Below are 24794 nucleotides of genomic sequence, written 5' to 3' on the forward strand. Positions count from 1 at the left end.
TGGTGTCTTAATATGTTCAATGCTTCACTAATGGGAAGAAATGTAACAACCCTAAACAAGTAAACAAACAAAATTCCCCTCTGGCCTAATAATGGTGAGTTGTAGGGTGAAGTAAAGATGAAGTAAAATCCGCTCATGTTCCCGTGATTTGAATCAGGGTGCTCCTGGGCCCAAGCACCCTCCCCGCAGCTGACGGACCCTCTCCTGGGCAGACCCCTTTCCTTTCTCTTCTCCTGGGGGTCATTCCTCCCGTCCTGTGCTGCGCCTTTGCTTCGTCTTGGCTGGCATGTTACTTTTTTTCCCTCCCCTTGCCTGGCACATCTTTGGTTTTTATGGATTGTGTAGATAGAGCGAGCGGAGAAGTGGGTCAGAGGGAGAGAGAGAATCTTCAGTCAGACCCCATGTTCAGTGTGGAGCCTGACTCAGGGCTCGATCCCACGACCCTGGGATCATGACCTGAGCCAAAATCAAGAGTGGGACGCTCAACTGACTGAGCCGCCCAGGCTCCCCCGGGACCCGTTTTTAGCCCCCCATTACTATTTTATGCTCAACCTCATACCACCTGGGGTCCAGCTGCCGGGCTCATAGAGGAGCAGAAAGATCCAGATTCAAATACCACCATTCCTGCCTGCTTCCTCTGTGACCTCAGGCTGGCTGGTAGTCCCTTCTGAGTCTCAGTTATCCATCTGTTAAATGGGAATCCCATCAGTGTTTTGAGCATAAAGATGACCACTGCTGCTGTTCCTCACCTGCCTCCTCCCCCAGGGGGCATTTGCTGAACACTTACTATGTGCTAATTACAGTGTTCACTGCTTCTCCTGACTGGGTTCACGTACCAGAAGTGTGTTCAGCACACAGTAGGTTTTCAATAAGTACACTTCCTCTCTGTGCCCTAACGAACCCCTTTTTTGTGTTGCAAGTATTAGGAAACCAGCTTAAGCACAAAGGGGAATCCGTGAGAAGGTCACGGGCATCTCGGGTACCCACGCAGCAGGAGGCCCGGGCCTGTGTGCACACAGTGCCCTCGCCATTTGCTCTCTGCCCGACTCTGCTGCTGGCTTCATTCTCTGCACAGCTGGATTCCGTCACCCAGAGCGAACATGGCCACCGACAGTCCTCAGATTTCACAAACTGCTCCCGACATGGAGGGAGCGGGTCTCGTTCCCCGGCTCTGCTTGGACAAGCGGGTCCTGTCCCTCTCACTCCCTGGGGTCAATCGACGGTGGCCAGGAAGCCGGGCACAGAGTATGGTCCTGACCACTGGAGTGCTGTTCCCAGAGAATCTGGAACTCTTGTGAGCCTTTCCCTGGCACTCCTGCCAGTGACACGCTCCTCTGTGTCACTGCTGGCCTTTTCCTGGCCCTGTTCCAGAGTCTGCCAGGATCGGGCCTGGGCGAGGCCTGGAGGCCACAGAGGAGAAGCCCTGTCAGCCGGATATCTGCCTTGAGGGCTAGTATCAGCCCCGAGAGCCGGGAGAAGACTGGCCCACTGGGGAGTGTGCCGGCTCCCCGAGACCCACAGGCAGCCTGCTGGTGCGGGCTCCCCGACAGGAGGGCCAGCACGGTTTTGTGGCTGCCTCTTTGAAGAGGAGAGCCGTGTAGGCGTATACTGGCACCCAGTTCAACAGTGATAGTGGCTCCTTGTGCTGAGCCCCCGCTGGGCTGGGCCCTGTGCTGACACTTCCCACTGGTTGTCTGATTTCATCCTCACGGCCCTCCCGGGAGGCGGGGACTGACAGTACCCCACAGTGGTACCCCCATATCTCTGGAAACGAGCTCCAGGTGTTAAATGACCCTCCCAAGCACTGGAGTGAGTGGCGGGGCTGGGGTTCACTTCCAAGTCTTTCTGATTCAACACCACACCTCACCATCACTCATCACAGAGAAGAACAAAGGGCTTCACGGCAAACCCTTTATGTGACTTCACTTGGTTTTCGCAACAACCCGGAAGCAGACTTGCGGTCATTTCCACTTAACAGACGGGGACACCGGGGCCCGGGCCGGCTGTCACTCGCCCGTGATCACCCTGCTTGCGAGTGGCAGAGCCAGGACTCACATGCGTGTCCCTTTGACTCCAGATTCTGGATGCTTAGCCCCTTCCCCGCTGTGGTCTGCACCGAAGTGTGTTTTAATAACCCCACAAAGAGGCTAATGGTCTGATTAGCAAAATCCAGTTAGTGGATTATTACAGTGATTTCCTATTACATGTATTTCGTGTGGGGCAAAGTCAGTCTCATACAAAAAAGTAGGTTTTCTTACCATTTACGGTGCCTATTTTTAGAAAGCCTGACCCCATGTTAGAGAGCAGAGGGTTATTTTTATCCGACTGGCATGGGTCCCTTGTGGCCTCCCGAGTTTTTATGGAAGCAATTAGTGTTGGCAGTGTACCTGCACTTATCCCGGTTTTGGGCTCTGGCCATATGCAGATCTCACGAGCGACGCGGCCCTGCTGGGGAGCACTGTGGTTTCAGTCCACAGGGGCCCTCCCCCTTCCTTCAGTAGAGCTGTGCTCCCTGAAGGCTGCAGACAAATTGCCAAGCGGCTGCCCTGTCATCAGCTGGAGAATATCACTATTATTAAGGCAGGTGCCCCCTATCACCAGGCTCCACAGTGAAATTGAACTTTTCGTTTTCAGCTTCGTCTTGGAGGGACTTTTCCTAACAAGTGTATGGAGCCCCTCCTTGGCCGGGCGCTGTGACACCCGGCAGAGGCCCGCAGTGCCCGCAGTGCCCGCCAGGCTCGGACGCGCCCTAACGCCGATGTTTCTGCCCTGTTCTAGCGCTCTGGAGGCTGCGGTTTCTCTCGGGGGTGAAGATCTGACCCCGTTCTACGGTCTGGTGGCTGGTGGCAGGGAAGGAAAATTCTACAGGGTAATTGTCCTCAGAGTAAACACTTCCTGGTAACATCTAGTTAGGTTTGTAAAACAAGTATGCCCCGGGGTGAACCTTCTTGCCTTTTTCCAAAGCTCTTTTCCCCACTGAGCTCAAAATGTACTTTCTAGAAAACGTCCTTGAAGTCCTAATGGATGCTGCAGACTTGAGCCAAAACGCATGTTGTGTTTCATTGTATTTGCACACAGGAGCTGGAAGACTATTTTTACTATTCTCAGCTCCGTCGTCAAGGAATTGATACAATGGAGACCAGGAAGGTGTCGGAACACATTTGCTTGTCGGAGCTTCCTTTTGTCATGAGAGCAATTGGCTTCTACCCCTCGGAGGAAAAGGTAGGCAGAACCGAAAACACGATAGCAGTGGGACACGCTCGTCATGAAAACGGCCTCTGGGAACGATGATTATAGGTCAAAGTAAAAATTTAACATTATTCATACGTAAGTGGGTCAGAAAGAAGGTTCTGGGCATCCCAGACACGCTCCTTGGAAGCAGACTTCCCACAGAGATCTTCCTTGAAGACTTCTTCCTTTTCAGAGCTTGATGCTGGTCAGAGCTTGGGTTTTGGAATTAGACAGACTGGCCCCTGGTAAGTGCAGGGAGATGATGCCCGAGAAATGCCCACAAAGCACTTGGAACGGGGCCAGGCGCATAGGAGAAGCTCCGTAAATGGTCGTTATTTGGATGATCTTCACTGTGTCGTTGCGTTACCCTGGCCTCTGGGAACGGGGTGCCTCCGGGAGCCGGGCGCTCCTCCGCACTGGGGTCTCAGGGGACCCGGTCCCTCCTTGAGACCTCACAAAACACGCCCGGCTGCAAGGGGCTCCATGGGACCGGAAGCACTCAAGGGAAAAGGGTCCTCTTAGAAACGGTGGTTTGCGATGCAATTGACTTGAGATGTTAACACATTCTCATTGTAGAAAGTTTGGGGTCCCTGGGGGGGACTTCATTGGTTAGGCCTCCGACTCCGGCTCAGGTCATGATCTCATGGTTTGTGAGTTTGAACCCTGTGCTGAGCCAGCTTTGGATCTTCTCTCCCCCTCTCTCTGCCCCCCTTTCTCTCTCTAAAGTAAATAAACATTAAAAAAAAGTATATTAAAAAAAAAGAAAGCTTGAAAAAGGTACACAAATGACATGAAGAAAATAATTACTTAGAATCCTACTACACAGACTTAACAGTTTTTAGTAGTTTCCTGGATATCTATCTATCTATATATAGATAGATATCCAGGAATTATATATATATATATATATATATATATATATATATATATAATTCAAAAACCTAATTGGCTGAATATGCATTTTTATCCTACTCTCAATGTTATATTGAGCATTTTCTATTTATTAATAATTCTCTGCAAACATGATTTTCAAAGTATATGTCTTGATCTTGCAACTTTTTCAGATTTAGAAAATAGAACTATAAAGAAGAAAATTGAAATTATTGAGATAATTACTGTTAACATTTTAGTGGACTTCCTTCTATTGTTTTATATATGGATATAGATACATCTATATTTTTAAATAAGGATTTGGCATTATATGGCATATGTATGTGTATATGACAATATGTATCAGCAGTTTATAGAAGATGTGTATATAGATCTGTTTATATAGGCATATGTGTGGATCTGTGTATATATGTATATATTTGTATCAACATTCTCAGTAAGTGTTGTGTATGCATGGTGGTAAAAATTCTTTGACAGTATACCTTTTTTTTTCAAAAAAATGTTTTATATTTTTTTATTATTCAGAGACAGAGAGGCAGAGCACAAACGGGAGAGGGGCAGAGAGAGAGGGAGACACAGAATCCGAAACAAGCTCCAGGTTCTGAGCTGTCAACACAGAGCCTGACGCGGGGCCCGAACTTGCAAACTGCAAGATCATGACCTGAGCCGAAGTCGGTCGCTCAACCGACTGAGCCACCCACACACCCTGACAATATTATTTTTTCGAAGTCCCAGTTTTATTGGGATAGAATTGACCTACACCGCTCTATAGTTTAAGGCTTTCTGCTTAGTAGTTTTAAATCTGTATCGTTGCAAAATCGTCGCCACAGAAGGTTAGTTAACAGATCCATCACCTCACATAGTTATAATTTTTCGGTGTGGTGAGAACTTTTATTTATTTATTTATTTTTTAATTTTTATTTACTTTTGAGAGACAGAGACAGACAGTGCGAGCAGGGGAGGGTCAGAGAGAGAGAGAGGGAGATACAGAATCCAAAGCAGGCTCCAGGCTCTGAGCTAGCTGTCAGCACAGAGCCTGACGCGGGGCTTGAACCCACGAACTGTAAGATCATGACTTGAGCCAAAGCTGGACGCTTAACCGACTGAGCCACTCAGGCGCCCCTGGTGAGAACTTTTAAAATCTACTTTCTAGCGACTTTCAAATATATAATACAGTATCTTTAAATGCAGTCATCGTGCTGTATTCCATCCCCGGGACTTTTTCATCTGACAGCTGGACGTTTGCATCCTGGCAGCTGCTCTCTGTTTTCTGTTTCTATGAGTTCAAGGTCTTTTTAGATTCCACATACATGTATTTGTCTTTCTTTGACTTATTTCACTTAGCATAATGCCCTCGAGTTTCATCCGTGTTGTCATAAATGGCAAGATTTCCTTTTATTGTTATGGTTGTGTTCCATAATATCCAGATAAATCACGCTTCCTTTCTTTCCCTCTTCCCACCAACAGCGCGTAAGGGACCCCTCTCCACATCCTCGGCACCACTGACCTTCTGTCTTTGATGATGGGTGTTCTAACAGGTGGGAAGTGATAGCTCATTATGGCTTTGATCTGTATTTTCCTGGTGATTAGTGAGGTCGAGCACCTTTTCATGTTTGAATATCTTTTTTGGCAAAATGCTTATTCAGGTCTTTGGCCCATTTTTAAATTGGGTTATTTAGTTTTCTGTTCGTGGGTTAGATGGGTTTTTTATATATTTTAGAGAGTAGCCCCTTATTAGATAAGTGGTTTGCAAGTATTTTCTCTCATTCCGTAGGTCAGAGGTCACCTTTTTATTTTACTAATTTCTTTTTGTTGTGCAGAGGCTTAAAAATTTGTTTTTAACATTTCTTTATTTTTGAGAGACAGAGCATAAGTGGGGGAGGGGTCAAGAGAGAGGGAGACAGATCTGAAGCAGCTCCAGGCTCTGAGCTGCGAGCACAGACTGACCGCGAGAGCATGACCTGAGCCGAAGAGAGAGCCACCCCGGCGCCCTGCTTTTTTTTTTTTTTTTTTTTTTTAATTGTTTCATGTTCAGCTTTGTTTTGGAGGGAATTTTCCTAACAAGTTTATGGAGTTTTCCTCTCCTTGTTTGGAACCTGTTTAGTTTTTATGGTTTTGTTTGTTTGTTTGTTTGTTTAGATAGACTGAGCCCGGGGAGTGAGAGGGACAGGACCGGCTTGTCCAAGCAGAGCTGGGGAACGAGACCCGCTCCCTCTGTGTCGGGAGCAGTTTGTGAAATCTGAGGACTGTCGGTGGCCATGTTCGCTCTGGGTGACGGAATCCAGTTGTGCAGAGAATGAAGCCAGCAGCAGAGTCGGGCAGAGAGCAAATGGCGAGGGCACTGTGTGCACACAGGCCCGGGCCTCCTGCTGCGTGGGTACCCGAGATGCCCGTGACCTTCTCACGGATTCCCCTTTGTGCTTAAGCTGGTTTCTTAATACTTGCAACACAGAAAAGGGGGTCGTTAGGGCACAGAGAGGAAGTGTACTTATAGAGCGAGTGGGGAAGTAGGGCAGAGGGAGAGAGAGAATCTTCAGCCAGACCCCATGTTCAGTGTGGAGCCTGACTCAGGGCTCGATCCCACGACCCTGGGATCATGACCTGAGCCAAAATCAAGAGTGGGACGCTCAACTGACTGAGCCGCCCAGGCTCCCCCGGGACCCGTTTTTAGCCCCCCATTACTATTTTATGCTCAACCTCATACCACCTGGGGTCCAGCTGCCGGGCTCATAGAGGAGCAGAAAGATCCAGATTCAAATACCACCATTCCTGCCTGCTTCCTCTGTGACCTCAGGCTGGCTGGTAGTCCCTTCTGAGTCTCAGTTATCCATCTGTTAAATGGGAATCCCATCAGTGTTTTGAGCATAAAGATGACCACTGCTGCTGTTCCTCGCCTGCCTCCTCCCCCAGGGGGCATTTGCTGAACACTTACTATGTGCTAATTATAGTGTTCACTGCTTCTCCTGACTGGGTTCACGTACCAGAAGTGTGTTCGGCACACAGTAGGTTTTCAAGACCCTACTTGTATGGGCAGTGACATCCTGCAGAGGTCCACAGTGCCAGCCAGACTTGGGCTGACCTGTGCTCCTAAAAGTGTTTGTTTATTTTTTGAGAGACAGAACACAGTAGGGGAGGGGCAGAGAGCGAGAAGGACATAGAATCTGAAGCAGGCTCCAGGCTCCGAGCTGTCAGCACAGAGCCCAATGCAGGGATCTGTCCCACAGACTGTAAGATCATGACCTGAGCCCAAATCAAAATGGTCAGTCGACTGAGCCACCCTGGCATCCCCCTGTGCAGGAGCTTTTTAATTTGCTGTAGACATCATGCTTTTTACAGGCTACGTACTTAATTGAACCAGCCCCCAGCTGACAGACACGTCGGTTGTCTTGAAGTATTTGGCTGTCAGAGACGTGGTTGTGATGAGCATCTCCGTGGATAGTTTTTGCATGCTCCTCGGATTATTTTCCAGTCTCAGCGTCCTAGAAATAGAATTACTGGGTCAGAGTAGGAACTTCAAGGCTCTGCTGCCAAACAGCTTTCCAAAAATGTAGCATTTCGCAGCCCACCATCAGGCATGCAGAAGGCCTGCAACCCAGCTGGACGCGGTGCCCACACTGGGGGCCTGGGGCGCCCCAGGGCTGCACGCCGCGGTCCCCGCTGGTTCTGCCTCTGGTGGCCCACCTAGCACCACCTGTTTTTGTGTGCTCGGGGTACAGCCGGAAGATGACTTTTATTCTCCAGGTAGCGTCTGGAGAGATGAGCTCTGAGACCCCACAGACCCATGCGGAGCCCTGGGGAGCGCCTTCAGCTCAGCAGGTATTCTACTGAGCCCCTCAAAAGGTCATTTGACTCATGTACATTTTATAAACGTACCGGCCGGAAATGGAAGCAAGTATGGAGAAAGTTGAGGCAGCCCACAGGTAGCGGTCCTGGGAGCTGTCTCTCAAGCCTGCTCCTTGGGCTATTGGTTCCCAAACTGACAGGCTGCGTCACAGTCACCTGGAGCACTTGCTAAAGAGACAGAGTCCTGGGCCCATCCTGGATCTAGCCAATCAGAATCTCCAGGCGTGTGGCCTGGCAATCTGCATTTCCCGCCGCCCCAGGTTCCAAACCCCTGGCTTAGCACACTGGCCCCTGAGGTGTTCACCAGAGCCTCTTCTGCTCGGGGAAGGACAGTGAAACAGGATTATCTGTCAGGACCCTCCTTCCGTTACAGGTTACGGAAACCTAAGGCGAACCAGCTTTTGGTTCCTGGAACTCCATAGAGGCCGCGGTAATGCCCAGTGTAACCTAATCCAGGCGCTCACACCGCCTCCAGAGGGCGCCTTTCCCCTGGAACCTCACTTACCCCCATGCTGTCTTTCTTCTCTGTGGGTCCCTCAGCCTGTGTTCAGTGGGCACAACCCCGGGAGCCCTGGTCCCTGCCCCCAACCTCCTCGCCACTGTTCTCGGGCAGGTGCTGCTCAGGGTGGCCAGGCCCGGATGCTCCCTGCACCTGGAATCAGAGGCAGGGTCAGCCACCTTGACCATGAGGATTCTGGGGCGGGAAGAGCGGTCACCAAATGGAATTCTGCATAGAAAAAAAAAAATGGGTCTGTTAGTCCGCAGCCTCAGAAGTTTATTGAAGGGGCACCTGGGTGACTCAGTTAAGCCTCTTGATCTCAACTCAGGCCGAGATCTTCCGGTTTGTGAGTTCAAGCCCCACATCAGGCTCTGTGCTGACAGCATGGTACCTGCTTTGGATTCTCTCTCTCCTCCTCTCTGCCCATCTCCTGCTTGTGCACATGCTCACTCGCTCTCTCTCTCTCTCAAAATAAATAAATAAACTTTAAAAAATAATAAAAAGTTTGCTGGACATTACATTGGGAGTCTTGAAGTGAGGCACATACGTGCAGGATAGCCCCCCTCAAACGACCTGGTTGTGGAAGCCTCTTTCGGTTCAGTCTGCAAATAGTGCCTTCGACTTCTCACTCAGCTCTGCTCCCTCTGTATTTCACCCTTTTTACTGTATCTCTGGTTCATCTTCTCCGTTTTTTAGCCAAACATTTATCGTAAGCTAATACCCATCTTCTCGGGGGATTGGTTGGCATAACGCCTAGTACTTCTGGACTGAGGAGGATGGAGACGCAGATGTTGTAGGAAGTGCAGGGACACAGAACCTGGCTGACCTGCTGGCTTCCTTGGCAAGTCATTTCCACTGTAGTCTGAATTCCTGTGTCCCCATCTGTTAGATGCAGCTGGAAGCAGCTCCCACCTCACAATGTCATTGCCAGGACCTGAGGACAGGAGTCTAGGGAGCCACGTGCCCCACCCCCACCCTGGTCCAGTACCAGTGGCACACACAGTAGGGACTTACTCAGCCCCTCTTCTTACTTCAGTATTTCCTGTCAAAATGGTGTGTTCTTTTTTTTTTAATATTTATTTATTCTTGAGAGAGAGAGAGAGAGAGAGAGAGCATGCACACAAGTGGGGGAGGGGCAGAGAGAGAGGGAAACACAGAATCCAAAGCAGGCTCCAGGGTCTGAGTTGTCAGCTCAGAGCCCAACACGGGGCTCAAACCTCATGATCTGTGATATCATGACCCAACCTGAAGTCAGATGCTCAACTGAGCCACCCAGGTGCCCCCAAACAGTGTGTTGTTTTTAAGAGGTCGAGGGGATTGCCCCTCTTTTACTTATTTTTAACTATTTTGTAAAATTCCAAACATGAACAAAAGCAGAGAAAATAATGTAATAAACTATGTACCCATCAGTCAACGTCAACATTCATCAACTGTAGCATCCAGACCCACCAACTTCCTTTCCACCCGTGGTCTTTTCTGAAGCAGGCCCTGGCACTCCTACCTCATGGGGAGGCCTCTGGAACTGAGGTGTCCTTACTCAGTCATCCAGCTGGGGAGAGGGTCCTCCCCCACCCCCGCGGGTGTCACCAGCTCATGGTCCCTCATGCCCTGTGAGCAAGCGTTCCTCAGAGCCTCTCTGTAGGTCACAGGTCCCAGCGGTCCTAGTCGGGATGCAGCACCCGAGAGCTGCTGGGGGCCAGGCTCCCGGGTCAGGGGGCTCTGGGGCAAAGAGTTGGCCGAGCTCCTGCATCTCTCTGAGTCTCTGTCTCCTTGTCTATAAAACAGAGGTCGTAGAAGCGCCCACCCCCCAGAATGAGGATTAAATGAGCATCTGTGTAGCGCAGTACATGGCACATGTTAAATCTTTGGGAAATACCATCCAGTATTACCGTCTTCATCGTCAGGGCCTCATCTCAGGCATGTGATTGAAAAAGGCCTTTAGATGAACACTCCTCCACCTGTGATTCTTTGCTCACAATTTCCTTTCTAAAACCAATTCGTTGCTTCCTTGATTCATCTGAAGGGCATTTTGTGTAAGTGACTGGGAGTCAGCAAACTGATTCAGCCTTCTCACTCAGGACTTCTTTCCTAAGGGCTTTCTTTTTCTTTTTTTTCTTTTTTTCCTTTCCTTCCCTTCCCTTTCCCTTTCCCTTTCCCTTCCCTTTCCCTTCCCTTCCCTTCCTTCCCTTTCCCTCCCTCCCTCCCTCCCTCCCTTCCTTCCTCTTCACCCAGTGTGGGGCCTGAACTCACGACCCTGAGATCAAGAGTTGCAGGCTCTACCGACTGAGCCAGGTGGCGTCCCTTTCAGGATTCTTGATTTTCAGCCCTGAGCTCATATAAGCATGTCCTCTCCTCTGCGGTCCTGCCTGGTTGGTGAGGGAATTCTGGGCGTTTAGCCTTAGTGGCCATCACTTACCTGGCACAGCTACCGCTGCGGACCGGGCGCAGAGTGACCAGCCTTTCCCTGCCCCCTGCCGAAGCAAGGACGGGTGATCACTGAAGGCATACTCAGTTACCTGGTCCCTGACAGAGTGCAGTAGCGCCTCACAGTCTCCCCAGGTCTCACTGATGAGTACCGGGTACCTAGAAAAAAGTGTTAGTCTCCAACCAATGTCTTAAAGTGACATTGAGCGTTAGTTACAAACATCAAGAGAAATAAAAGTGGTGATTGTCAGGTTTTCACTGTCATATACATCTCTCCCCGCTGTTAAAAAGGAGACTTTCAGTGCCCTACTCGAATCCACCTTAAAAAAATACACTCACTCTTTGGCGATGTTTTCTAAAGGCCCCCGATCCAGATGTGGCCACATCAGTGTGCAAACTTTGCTGGCTGATGAGTCAGTTTATATCTGAAGCTGCACAGGGCGAGCTTTTTTGGTCTCTTGTTTTTACATCAGATTTATAGTGTTTTCAATAGAAATGTTTCCAGGGCTTTGAAACTTTTAAATCCAGGCTTTGTCGTGGTTCATGAAACATTTCCTATTAAGATGCAGCTGTCCCGCCCCCGCCCCCCTCCCCCGCTGCATGAGGAAGTGCGCCGGCTAAACCTGTTACATGAAAGATTCAGTCACAGAGGTTCAACCCTCCCCGCCCCCTGCCAAGACTATACATTATTTATATTTTTCTTACATCATTTTAACTGGCTTGGGGATTTGAATCTAGTTGGTGTGGTAAGTTGAAGCCAAATTATACGAGAAAATAACCCTCCCCAAAGAATCCCTAGCCACTCCCATCCTTCACAGGCCACCGTAGCTAGCTGCTCTTATAAATCTTCCTTTTTTTTTTTAATGTAATGTTTGTTTTTGAGAGAGAGACAGAGACAGAGACAGAGCACAAGTTGGGGAGGGGCAGAGAGAGAGGGAGACACAGAATCCGAAGCAGCTCCAGGCTCCGAGCTGTCAGCACAGAGCCCGATGCAGGGCTCGAACCCGTGAACTGCCAGATCATGACCTGAGCCGAAGTCAGACATCCAACTGACTGAGCCCCCCCCCCAGGAGCCCCACAAAACTTCATTTTTTAAATGAAAGATTTAAACTGTTCATAATGTTCTAGAAGGAGCCAAAACTTAGGTGTCACCCTTTTCTATAGCTGAGTTCCCAGAAGACAAAGTTTCATCTTCATTCTTTATAAATTTTCTTTTCCTCCAGGACTTTGGAGGCCAGGGCCCACATGTCACATGTGTTCCCTGGTTACTTGCGGCTCCGTTTCTATTTTTTAATTTTTTAATGTTTCATTTATTTTTGATACAGAGAGAAACAGAGCATGGGAGGGGGAGGGGCAGAGAGAGAAGGAGACACAGAACCGGAAGCAGGTCCAGGCTCTGAGCTAGCGGTCAGCACAGAGCCTGACATGGGGCTCGAACCCACGAACGTGAGATCTGACCTGAGCCGAAGTTGGAGGCTTAACCCACTGAGCCACCCAGGCGCCCTGGCTCTGTTTCTATTTAGCTTGCAGAACGGCGTTTGGTTTTTCCCTGGGGTTTAACAGTAGTGTAACCACTTAGTTCAATAAGTGTAAGGCCACCTGGGCAGAGAGGTCTGTTTGTGGCTGGCACTCGCTCATGTGATAGACGCTTAGCAAATACGGGTCAGATGAGTGAGGGAATGAGGGAATGAGGGATGCTCTCTGGTCACGTGTGGCTGCGAAGACAACAAGGAAAGTAGAATCCCGGTCCTTATTGTTACTTGGCCTCAGAGTAGTTATTAATAGCCCTGAAGTATTTGCTATATTAAACAGCAATACTTTAGTGTTTAGGAGTGTCTGGAGAGGAAATAAATAATTGCTTAACTTCTTATTTTTTTTTAAGTATTTATTTATTTTGAGAGAGACAGAGATAGCGTGAGTGGGGGAGGGGCAGAATATGAAGGAAAGGGAATCCCAAGCAGGCTCCATGCTGTCAGCCCAGAGCCTGATGTGGGGCTTGAACTCATGAACCACGAGCCATGACCTGAGCCAAGACCAAGAGTTGGACGCTTAACTGGCTGAGCCATCCAGGCGCCCCAACAGTCACTTAACTTTTTACACATGCACGTCTTTGGACCCACCTAGTCTACTTTTAGGAGCGTGTCCACCAGAAAAACTCAACAAGTGTGCAGTGATGTGCATATGTAAGGGTCAGCTGCCACATATTTTCCTGATAGTGAAACGTTAAAACAACCCTAATGTCCGTTGGTAAGAGATGGAATACAGAAAGTAAGACCTAACTTAGTAGACCTTAAAAAGTGACACTGACCTACATTTGCTGACTCAGAAAGCATGTTCGGGTTTTGTTATTTAAACGGAAAAGGACAAAACAGTATGTAAAGCAAAAGCTCATTGCCTTCATGATAATGTATATATTCATACACGCCTAGCAAAACTCTGAAAGAACATGCTCCAAACGCTTAATGACCTTGATTTCTGAGGGCCGGGATTTGGGAGAACTTTTACTTCCTACTCTGTACACATGACCCCATGTCCACAGAGGCCCCTGGTGCCAGCAGGAACCTGGCTCCGGTCCACGCCTGTCAGAGTTTCAGGGCTACCCAGGGGTGGGGGAGGCTTCCACGTGTGTGTGTGCCGACTCGGCCTAGCCCACATCACTCCAGACCTGATACTCAGCTGTTTCTCCGTTTCCACAAAAACACAAAGCCCGTTCACACAAGACAACTGTCTTGAAAATCTGGGAATCGTCAGAAAGAGTGCAACAGAACCGCGTTTCACAGCAGGGAATCCCAATGGGGGATTCCTTGCTGGCCTTCACCCCATGCTGAACTCTGTGCACGGTTTCCTCTCTTTCCTGGTGTGCCCCCAGGAACTCCGCGTTCTCCCTCTGCTAGCCATGGCAGCTTGGCTCTTCTTAGCTGGTTTCCAAGCCTGCAAGATTAGCCCATCTCAAGGGTCTAGAAATGAAAAAACTTCCCAGTCAGTGGCTTGCACCTTCCCCAGAAGACAGTTGTGGTTATGTGTGGGCTGGAGGGGGGGCTCACCCATACATTTCTGTAGTATTCTGATTTATTCTAATTTTTCTTAGCTGCAAGCATGTAGCTCGCGTTGCTTTTGTATCTAAAACAAAACCCAGAAAGCTAAACAAACAAATCCTCCCAAAGCCGGTTGTGCTAATCTTGTGGCTAAACCGGGTCCCAGCTGGGATGGAGCGGCTGGGGGCCAGCAGCACAGCCTTTCCCGTACGAGGAGGAGAGGCCTGAGCCGGTGGGTCAGGGGCGTGATTTCTGCTCTGATGAAGGCCCCATGGGAACGTGGCGATTTGCACTTTGAAAAGAAGCCCTCACTATGTTGGATTTGCTCAGAAACAGGAATGTCAGGAGTTCTTTCCATGGCCCACTGTTCTAGGGAGGCCTTCCTAGTCAAGTCCCTGCAACAGTGAGCAATGCGACCCCCTTCAGAGAGACGAGGGTGAGACAAAACAATTTCTGTTGTTTGTACTTTAATGTATTTAAAGAAAGAAATCCCTTGGAGCCCTGGGTGGCTCAGCTGGTTGAGCGTCTGACTTTGGCTCAGGTCATGATCTCACGGTTTGTGGGTTTGAGCCCCGCATCGGGCTCTGTGCTGACAACTCAGACCCTGGAGCCTGCTTCTAATTCTGTGTCTCCCTCTCTCTCTGCTCCTCCCCTGCTCATAATCTGTTTCTCTCTGTCTCTCAAAAATAAATTATTAAAAAAAAATTTAAGGAAAGCAATCCCCAAATGCCACACAGCCCCTAAGAAAGAGCACAGGTGACCATAATGCCATAGGAACACCTGCACCCACACCTGCACCCACACCCACATCTGCCAAGCTCTTCTCTCTGGGGCTCCCACCGTGTGCCAGGGTCCAGGCCAACCCCGCTGTCCTTCAGTCCTCACAGCAGGGAGATGCTTTTATCGTCTCCATTCCCCAGAGCGGAAGCTGAAGCGGAGGGAGCTTTCCCAGTCCCAGCCCCTGAGGGCAGAGCAGGGTCTGCGCCCCAGCTGGCGGCCCAGCCCCCCTGTTCTGTTTCTACACGTGTGCTGTGGTGCCAACCAGGGGACCCAAAAAGCTGGGACCTCAAACACTGGCTCCTGCTGAGGGTGAGGAGTGACAGGGCATGTAGTTCCCTGTCTCCACGGCTTGAATTTTTTATAACAAGCATGTCCTAATCTTTTTCAAAAAATTTTTAATGTTTTATTTATTTTTGAGAGAAAGAGAGACCCAGAGCATGAGCAGGGGGAGGGGTCAGAGAGAGAGAGGGAGACACAGAATCCAAAGACAGGCTCCAGGCTCTGAGCTAGCTGTCAGCACAGAGCCCGACACGGGGCTCAAACCCACAAACCGCGAGATCATGACCTGAACCAAAGTTGGACGCTTAACCGACTGAGCCTCCCAGGCGCCCTGCATGTGTCCTAATCTTTACCGGATTTATGGTTATAACAGGATAGATCATAGTGATGGTAGAAAATATATTTTAAAAAGATACTTGCTTTGTTACTTGCCTTTGCTATGGCTTTACTTCATATTATTTTTCTTTTTTTTAAAGATTTAAAAATTTTTTTATTTATTTTGAGAGAGAGAAAGAGAGACAGTGAGTGGGGAAGGGGCAGAGAGAGGAAGAGAGGAATCCCAAGCAGGCTCCGCACCATCAGCAACTTGGGGCTCGATCCCACAGACTGTGAGACCACGATCTGAGCTGACGTCACAATCAGACACCCAACCAACCGAGCCACCCAGGCGCCCCTACTTTTCTCTCTTTTTATCAACTTTATTGAGATACATTACACACCATACAATTCACGCACTTCAAGTGCACAATTCAGTGGCTTTCGGTTTGTTGAGAGTTATGTAACCATCACCACCGTCTAATCCCACTGCGTTTCTCACCCTAAGTAGAAGCCTTCCACCCCTTAGCGCACTGAAGGCAGCGACCCGTGAGGAGTCACTCCCAGCCCAGCTCCTGGCGCCCGTCCGTTGGTGGCATCGTACACGACGTGGTCTTCTGTGACTGGCTGCTTTCGCTGAGCATCGTGCGTTCAGGGTTCATCCACGTGCTAACAGGTGTCCGCGTTTCACTCCTTTTTACACCTGAATAATGTTCTGTTCATTCAGATGGATGGACCACGTTTCTATTTTTGCATTCATCAGATGATGGACCCTTGGTTGTTTCTGCATTTGGGCTGTTATGAACGTGACTGCTATGACTGTTTGTGCACAAGGTTGGGGTGGAGCTGTGTTTTCATTTCTCAAGCATGCGTACCTAAGAGTAGAGTCGCTGTGCCAACAGCCCTAGGTTTGAGGACCTGCCAGACTGATTTCCATCTATACTATTTCCTGACCGGAGCCAGGACCCGTCCCAAGCAAGCAGGACTTGGAAGAGCTGTGAGCGCCTAACTGACAAGCCCTGACTGTGCGTTTGGGACGAGCTGGAGAGAGTGACGTCTAGATTTTAAAGCCTTTACAACCATTTCCTGGAGCGAGTGCCTGGAGGTGTTTGACACCGGGGCTCCTAGGAGGGGCCCGGCGAAGGTCACCGTAAAGAGCCCTGGAATTTCTGGGTCACCTCACCCCAGACAGCAGGGGGAGAGCGCGGTGGCCGAGCACCAAGGGCTGGCCTGACCCTGGGACTGTGTCCAGTGGGTGTGGCGTGTCCTGCTCTTGGAGAAAGGCAGCTGTCATCCAAATATAGTTCCTGGAGGAAGCAGGGGGCAGCTGTGAGTCACGGAGCAATTCATAAATAGCAGGGGTGTCTCCAGAGGTGACAGTGCAGTGAGGCCGCCCAGCCCTGAGCCCTGCTCCTCAGTCCTGCCCAGGGCAGAGTGGAAGCGCTCGAAGGGGTCCCGGGAGGGGGCGAGAGGTGGGACGGACTCCTCATCTCAGAGGATGTTCTAGAGAGCACCCTGCTTGGGAGGTGGGTGTGAGGAGGAGGGAGAGTCCCCCCAGCCTGCCGGCCCATGCAGCTGGCACAAGAGACACCACCGTGCCCCGGAGCCTGCTTGTACGGTGGTGTATTAGGTTCCTCTCTGCCTCCCAGGGAGGTTAGAAAGCACACTTTATAAAACATGATGCTGAAACAAGATTCTGAGGTCTCTCACGTGTCTCTTCACAGGGCCTAGACCCATGCTTGGCACCTAGAAGGTGCGTAATAGATATTTGCTGACTATAAAGTCCTAGAGTGCAGGGCTGTCCTGGAATAATTAAGTGACTTGCCTTTTGTTCATCTAGCGCTAAACCAAATGCTCGGTAACTTCTGGTAAATTAAACTGTACTAACAACAGTAAGTGGTTATTCTAAATAAGCATTTTGTATATTTTAATTTTTTAATGTTTATTTTTGAGAGAGAGAGAGCGAGCGAGCACGAGTGGGAGTGGGGCAGAGAGAGAGAAGGAGACAGAATCCAAAGCAGGCTCCAGGCCCTGAGCTGGCAGCACAGACCCTGACGTGGGGCTCAAACCCACGAATCAAACCATAGGATCGTGACTTGAGCTGAAATTGGATGCTGAACTGACTGAGACACCCAGGCACCCCAGCCTTGTGTATATTTTACGAAAAATTCTCCCATGATCTCACTTGTGCCTGCATTGTTTGCTTTGTCTTGTTTTGTTTTGCTTTCTGTCTTATTTCTCTGGGTCCCTACAACCCCCAGGCTCTGAAGAAGCTGAGGAAATAGGCAGGAAAGTGATTGCTACAGCTTAAGGGAGCAGAGAGGTGTGGGCCCAAAGCGAGAACAGGCTCTCCGCTGCCGGCCACCACTCTCTCCAGGGAAAATCACCACTGGTGCCGCTTCTTTTTGGCACGACTGTTACCTCTGCGGAAGCCATGTGGCCTAAGAGCCGCAGCTCTCCATGCTGTGGTCCCCAGACCAGCAGCCCTGGCATCAGCTGGAGACTTACAAGAAATGCAGATTCTTGGCGCCCCGTCCGCACTCCCTGAATCAGAACCTCTGGGGGCAGGACCAGCCGTCTGTTTTAATAAGTGCTCCTGGTCATTTTCACCCTGACAAAGCTCGGGAACCCCTGCCTTGAAGCCATGCCGACCCTGGCCAGACATCCCGATCCCTGGAGGAGCTTGAGAGAATGGAACTGCTCGTACTCCACCCCGGACGAAGGGAGTCGGGATCTCAGGGCACGGGCCTGGGGCTCAGCCTCTTTAAAGCTCCCCAAGTGACAGGAGTGAAGCACTGGCGTGGTGGAGGGAGGGCCAGTGTGAGAAGCCACCAAAGGGCCGGCTGACGCCTAGTAGGGGCAAGGCGGCCGTTCCTCCTGAGTCAGTTTCACACTGGGGCGTAGGGAAGGCTCTCGGGGCTCCGTTCTGTCTCCAAGGCTCCTCTCCCAGGCGTGAACTTTGTTTCAACATGTAGCAGGACCTGCCTTTTCACCCAACACCCAGGCGCCCCGTCAGGCTGTGATTCTTGATCAGTGAAATGGGAAAAGAGAGTAAGAGGTGAATCACCTATTCAACGGTTCGTGCTGAGAATGTTCCGAGATCTTTGGGACGCTGTGGGTATGAGGAACTCCCACTTTTGAGTTCTTTTTTGGTATCTTTGGGTTAGTCTTCTATTTCTGAATTGGGTTAAATCCTGTTACATTTATAATTTGTACATATCATTTATATTATTTATGTAGTTATAAATTATTTGTATAATTTATAATTAATAACTATAAATCATAATTTATAATTATGTGTTTCATAATTAACAAAGGTATAGAAAGTATATCGTAAGAATAGTCACTGCCCTTTGAGAGCTGACTGTGTATTAGGCATTATGTTTAGCACCTTGAATATATTGTCGCAATAAACTGCAAAACTCCATTACCCCCTTTTTCAAGATAAGGAAGTTGAGAAGGTCACAGAGAAAATGGGAGCACCAGAATTTGAACCCACGTCTATCATCAAAGATCAGACTTTCAGTTCTAGTTTCTACTCATAGCAGAGACACATGATAAATAGTAGCACATGTTTATGATAATACTATTAAAATTATACAGTACAAAGTATAAATAATATGAGAGTGGATAATGTCCTATTTATAACTAAAATTATACATAATTTAACTTGCAACTGTACATAATATAAACTCAGTAAATATTCCATACAAAGATGTTGCAATTTAAAGCTACTTATATAGTATCAATTGTAGTTCATTTGTATCTGTAACCAACGATATTATGTCTGAGGACCATTCCTGGAATATTGCATTGAAAATATATGGCTTCTTTGAAAATACTAGGTGATTACTAAGATACAGTGTTAGATGGTGGAAAAAGTGGGCTACAAAATTATATACATATATGCTAAGAATTTTGCTGAACATATACGTATGTATTTTATGAACAAAGGGGGGAAAGATGGAAAGAAAGTGCTTCAGATCTTTCACAGAAATTATGGTTGGATGGATGGACTGCAAAATACTTTTGTTTTCTTGTTGATGGTTGGGGCCAGACCAAGCCGTGAGGGTGCCCCAGCCAGGCTGATATTTGGTGTTTCTTCAAACTGGTACTCTTCTGGTTTTTGTTCTCTGTAATTTATTGGACAGGAAGAAATTGGTTACCTATTTATAAATATTGTGTACAAATATAGATTCAATTCCTGATTTATTCCTACAGATGAAAGTAGAGTTCATGTTCTAGAAAAAGACATTTCCTACTTTTCTGTGGCTCTTATTCTCTCTCTGTGTGTAAGATTCCAAGCCCCACAACTTGTTAGTACACATATGAGCTTAAAATGTAGACATTGGGGCGCCTGGGTGGCTGTCGGTTAGGCATCCAACTTTGGCTCAGGTCACGATCTCACGGTTTGTGGGTTCGAGCCCTGCATCGGTCTCTGTGCTGACAGCTAGCTCAGAGCCTGAAGCCTGTCTTTGGATTCTGTGTCTTCCTCTGTCTCTTACCCTCCCCTGCTCACGCTGTCTCTCTCTCTCAAAAATAAATAAAAAACATTTAAAAAATAATAAAATGTAGATATTAAAGGGGTGCCTGGCTGGTTCAGTCAGTTAAGCGTCTTGACTTCAGCTCAGGTCATAATCTTGTGGCAGTGGGCTCAAGCCCCATGTTGGGCTCTGTGCTGACAGCTCAGAGCCTGGAGCCTGCTTTGGATTCTGTGTCTCCCTCTCTCTCTCTCTCTACCCCTCTTCTGTTCATGCTCTGTCTCTCTCAAAAATAAATAAGCATTATTTTAAATAATGTTCTTTTAAATTAAATCTTTTAAATTATTTTAAATTAAACATTATTAAAAATTTTTTAATGTAGATATTAAAATAAATTACTCATTTCTAGCCCTTTGCCAGGCATAATTTGGGTTTCTAAATTTCAGCCAACTGCAATGTGCATGGTACAAAAATACTGCACAGAGAGAGACGGATGGCAGTGAGGAGTGGTTTTGTTTGTTTTTATATTTCTTCTGTCCTAGGTTCTAGCAGTTATGTAAGGAGACCCATGTAGAGACCAGCGTTAATGGGCACCACATTTCTGTTTGAATCCACAGACATGATAGCATCCTTTGTCATTCTAGAAAATTTGAAAAATACACAATGAATTTCGGGAAGCAGGTCTTGTAGAATGGATTGGAACGTGTTCCCCTTTTTTCTTTGTTTTTGGTTTTTTTGCGGGGGGGGGAGGTGAGAGTTTGTGGAAAATTGGTATTTTAAAAAATATTTGGTAGAATTCACCCGGGAAGCCATCTGGTCCTTGGCTTTTCTTTGTGGAAGTTTTACTCTCCTTACTTGTTATAGGTCTATTCAGAGTTTCTATTTCTTCTTGAGTCAGTTTTGGTCATTTGTGTCTTTCTACGAATGTGTTCATTTCATCTAAGTTATCTCATTGAAACATCAGCAGTTACAAACACATTCAAACAAACAATAATTGAACATGCTGTTCGTACTTCTTATTTCTGAGAGGCTGGTGCTGATGTTGTCTCTCTCAATTCTGATTTTAGTAATTTGAATCTTTTCTCTTTTTTTCTTAGTTATTCTAGGTAAAGATTTATCAGTTTTGTTGAACTTTACAATGAATGATGGCCTCCTAGGTGTTTGTTTTTTAATTATACCCCATAAGTTACATATAGTCTTTTGTATATATAAAATATTGCATAATGAAAATGGAAAAGAGAAGAAGGAGAAACGAATCATGGTGCAGTTAATTGTCTTAAGAAACTTATTAGGGCCATTGATCCTATAGTTGAGTTTCACCCTGAATTATTTGCTTATTCTTTTTTTTATATTTATTTATTTTGAGAGAGAGCTGAGGAGGGGCAGAGAGAGAGGGAGACCGAGAATCCCAAGCAGGCTCTGCACTGTCAGCATGGAGCCTAATGTGAGGCTGGATCCCACAAACAGAGATCATGACCTGAGACAAAATCAAGAGTTGGATGCTTAACTGACTGCCCTGCTTATTCTTATAAGTTAATTTCCAAATTTGTGAGGTGACTATCTTCTAAATGAAACTAACATTGGTCTCACAAAGCAAGAAAGCAATTGATAGGTAAGAGGTGATGATAACGTAGCTGTGGCAATAGTATTGAAAAACTGGCCACTGTACTAGGGCCGCAGTAACAAAATGTCATCAGCTGGGTGGCTTCAAGCAACAGAGACTTATTCTCCCACAGAATAAATCCAGCTGTCAGCAGGGCCATGCTCTCTGTGAAACCTGTAGGGGAGAATCCTTCCTTCCCTCCTCATTTCTTCTAGCTTCTGGTGGTTACCAGCGGTCCTGGGCTTGAACCACGTCTTCCCACTCTCTGCCTCCACATCACATGGCCGTCCCTCCCTGTGTGTTTCTCTCCCTTCTTATAAGGACACCATTCACAGTGGACTAGGCCCATCCCACTCCAGTATGATCTCATCCTAACTAATTACATCTGCGATGGCCCTATTTCTAAATAAGGTCACAATCTGAGGTCCTGGGGGTTAGGACTTAAGCATCTCTTTCTTGGGGGATATAATCAACTCTTAACAGACATGTTTTTGACTAACGTAAACATTTGTCTGTTACTGTCCAGTTTTTAGAAGTGTATCGAAGTGTCTTTTCTGCTTACCACGGTCTTTCTTTTTTAACCTCTTCCCTAGATTGAAGATATGTTTAACGAAGTCAGATTTAGTGAGTATGTGGACACTGGAAAGCTAATTGACAAAATCAACTTACCAGATTTCTTCAAAGTTTACCTTAATCATAGACCACCTTTTGGTAACACCATGCGTGGCATTCAGGATTGCTTTAACATCCTTGGTTTTACCAATTCAGAAGGAAAGAAGATTATACGAAGAGAAGATTTCCTAAAACTGCTTCTAACAAAAGGTAAATCCATGAACTGGGAATATCTTATCACATTCTTGGGCTATTCTCACTGGAGAGAACCGCGTTTGGGGAGGCAGACGCCCTGGCATCCTTTTTTTTCTTTTTTAATGTTTATTTTTAAGAGAGAGACAGAGACGGAGACAGAGTGTGAGCATGGGAGAGGTAGAGAGAGAGGGAGACATAGAATCCAAAGCAGACTCCAGGCTCTGAGCTGTCATCACAGAGCCCAATGTGGGGCTCCAACCCACAAACTCATGAGATCATGACCTGAGCCAAAGTCGGAAGCTCAATGACTGGGCCACCCAGGCGTCCCAAGCTGAGCACAGTTTTGATCAGAAGGTTGTCTTAGGGGCGTTGGGGTGGCTCATTTGGTTAAGCATGAGACTCTTGGTTTTGGCTCAGATCATGATCTCATGATTTCGTGAGTTTGAGCCCCGCTTTAGGCTCTACGCTGGCAATGTGGAGCCTTCGGAATCGCTGTTTCCCTCTCTCTCTGCCCCTTCCCCACTCATGCTGTCTCTCTCAAAATAAATAAATAAACTTAAAGAAAGGAAGGGAGGGAGGGAGGGAGTTGTCTTGTTCTCTGTACAAACCCCAGCAGACCTCCCTCCATGAAACACTGTCTTAACACCGTGTAAGGAAGGGCACGTCACACTAACACGGGACTTTATAGATTGTTTTTGTGTCCCGAGGAAAGGAAATGGTGGAATAATTCTCTGTTAAGACCCCAGAATGATGATGCGAAACTCTGACAGTATGCGTGGCCCCAAGAGTGGGAACGGACACTCTTTCCTTTTATGACACTCAGGCGAGCACATGACGGAGGAGGAGATGCGTGACTGCTTCGCTACGCTGTTTGGACTGAATCCTGAGGGGTGGAAATCTGAGCCCACAGCCTCCTCCATCAAAGGTACCGTCCCTCCTCTGCCTGGGCTTGCAGCCGAGGTCACTGATTTGTCGGGACTGAAGCGTATTTGTTCCCCTGCCTGGTGCAAGCCGTCCTCCTTAATACCGTGCGTACGACAGAGGCCCCAACGCCAGCAAGCAAGGACCCTGGGCGGCGGCCATGTTTGTTGGCCATGTCCCGTCCATCCTCCGTGCCTTATTCTTATCTCCCCTCTTTATTCCACTGGCCCGGTCTTCATCTTTTCGGCATGTACGCCTGAGTACTGGCCGCCGGGAGAAGACACAGCTTGGAAGGTGTTTCGGGAGAGGTGAGGTCAAGAGACTTGAAGGAGGGCAGGGCCCCAAGCAGGCACAAGCCCAGCTTCAAGCTGCCAGTGCTCGCAAGTTTCTAAGCCCGATCCCCGTTCCTACCTAAGGATTGCTCACCGCTTCTAGTCCTCTGGAGGGAGGGAAATGGACCCGAAGTTAGAGCTGGGAGTTTAAGCCCTGGAGGAACCAGTCTATACAGCTCTCCAGGGCCTGTGGGGTATCTCCACTGCCAGGCCCACGACACTGCCCGATGCCCCACGGTGGTCAAAGTCCGTCACCGCTACCAAGGCTGGGTCAGGAGCAGAGCCCCCTCGCCAGACTTCCTTCCCCCTCCCGTTACTGCCCATCCCCGTTCCACATTAAACAAAGCTCTTGATCTCAGAGAGTTCTAGACTCCAGTATCTGGTGCGTCATCTCGAACCTCCAGGCTCCCCTCCCCCATCTCCTGTGTACTCAGGACATCAGACTGTAACCTGCACTGTGCTCCTAGGCGTCTCCAAACAGGAAATCAACCATTCCGTGTGGTTTCCAGTGAAATTTGCAGACATTTGGTAACAGTGCTCCAAACCCTATAGAAGGGACTGTAGCCAGTTTCCACGCAGGGCTTCTGAAGGGAGGACTCCCAGCCAAACCGTAGCACAAAGGACCTCTCACTTTTGTTCAGTATCGGTTCCTTGTATTTTTGGAACTCGCTTCTGAGTAACAAACCTCATCATTATGAAGGCATTTGTTTTGTTTTCTTGTTTGGCTAGGTTCAGAAATCTGCTTTGAAGAACAACTCCCAGACGAAATCACTGCAGAAATATTCACGACTGACATTCTTGGCCTCACCATCTCACAAGATTTCAGACAAGATCCTACGGTCAGTGAAGTTAGAAGGAATGTTTGAGGCACAAAGAACTGTGTGTGTGGGGTTTTTTTTTCCCAGAGGCACTGCTGTTTCCCTGTATTTCCCTGCCCCCACTCTAATCTCTGGAACATTTAGACATTAAAAGCAAATATCTGTTAAGCAGTAGAATTCACAAAGTTGAACATTCCACTGTTTCTCAAATAGAAAAGTGGGTGGAGGCAAAAGACACAGTGGCAGCTGGGTGTAAATGGCGGCTGGAGACCCCGTGCCGGCTCTCTGCTCCATGCAGGGCAGCGCTGCCTGCGCGGGATTGAACAGGACACGGGTGGCATGGTCCCTGGGCTCAGAGAAGGCTTGCACCTGCAGCAGGCCTTCCTAGGGACACGTGTGGCCTTATTCCCTTGCCCTCAGGTGCCACCCAGGCCCTCAGCATAATGTGGTCTAATGGGGATCACCCCTGCCTGCTGTTTGACTGGCGGGGGCAGGGGTGCTGGGTGCTGTGGGGTCATGGGAGTCCCTGCTCGTG

The 24794-nt window shown here is 48.2% G+C and overlaps 1 protein-coding gene across 2 annotated transcripts in view; it reads left to right on the forward strand.

The window, feature by feature from the left end:
* Positions 1-24440, forward strand: part of WDR66 (WD repeat domain 66) — a 65749-nt gene extending 41309 nt beyond the window's left edge. Inside the window, exons 17-22 of one of the 2 annotated variants that reach the window (XM_029922338.1) lie at positions 2779-2869; positions 3079-3222; positions 21975-22005; positions 22150-22203; positions 23012-23113; positions 24171-24440. In XM_029922338.1, the coding sequence (XP_029778198.1) occupies positions 2779-2869; positions 3079-3222; positions 21975-22005; positions 22150-22203; positions 23012-23113; positions 24171-24307 (559 nt within the window). In that variant the 3' untranslated portion in view covers positions 24308-24440. Of the gene's footprint in view, positions 1-2778; positions 2870-3078; positions 3223-21974; positions 22204-23011; positions 23114-24170 lie in introns of both variants that reach the window. The other variant, XM_029922339.1, reaches the window with a different exon arrangement.
* The last annotated feature ends 354 nt before the right edge of the window (positions 24441-24794 follow it).

Source organism: Suricata suricatta, chromosome 14, assembly GCF_006229205.1.
Source record: "Suricata suricatta isolate VVHF042 chromosome 14, meerkat_22Aug2017_6uvM2_HiC, whole genome shotgun sequence".
Classification (NCBI taxonomy): domain Eukaryota; kingdom Metazoa; phylum Chordata; class Mammalia; order Carnivora; family Herpestidae; genus Suricata; species Suricata suricatta.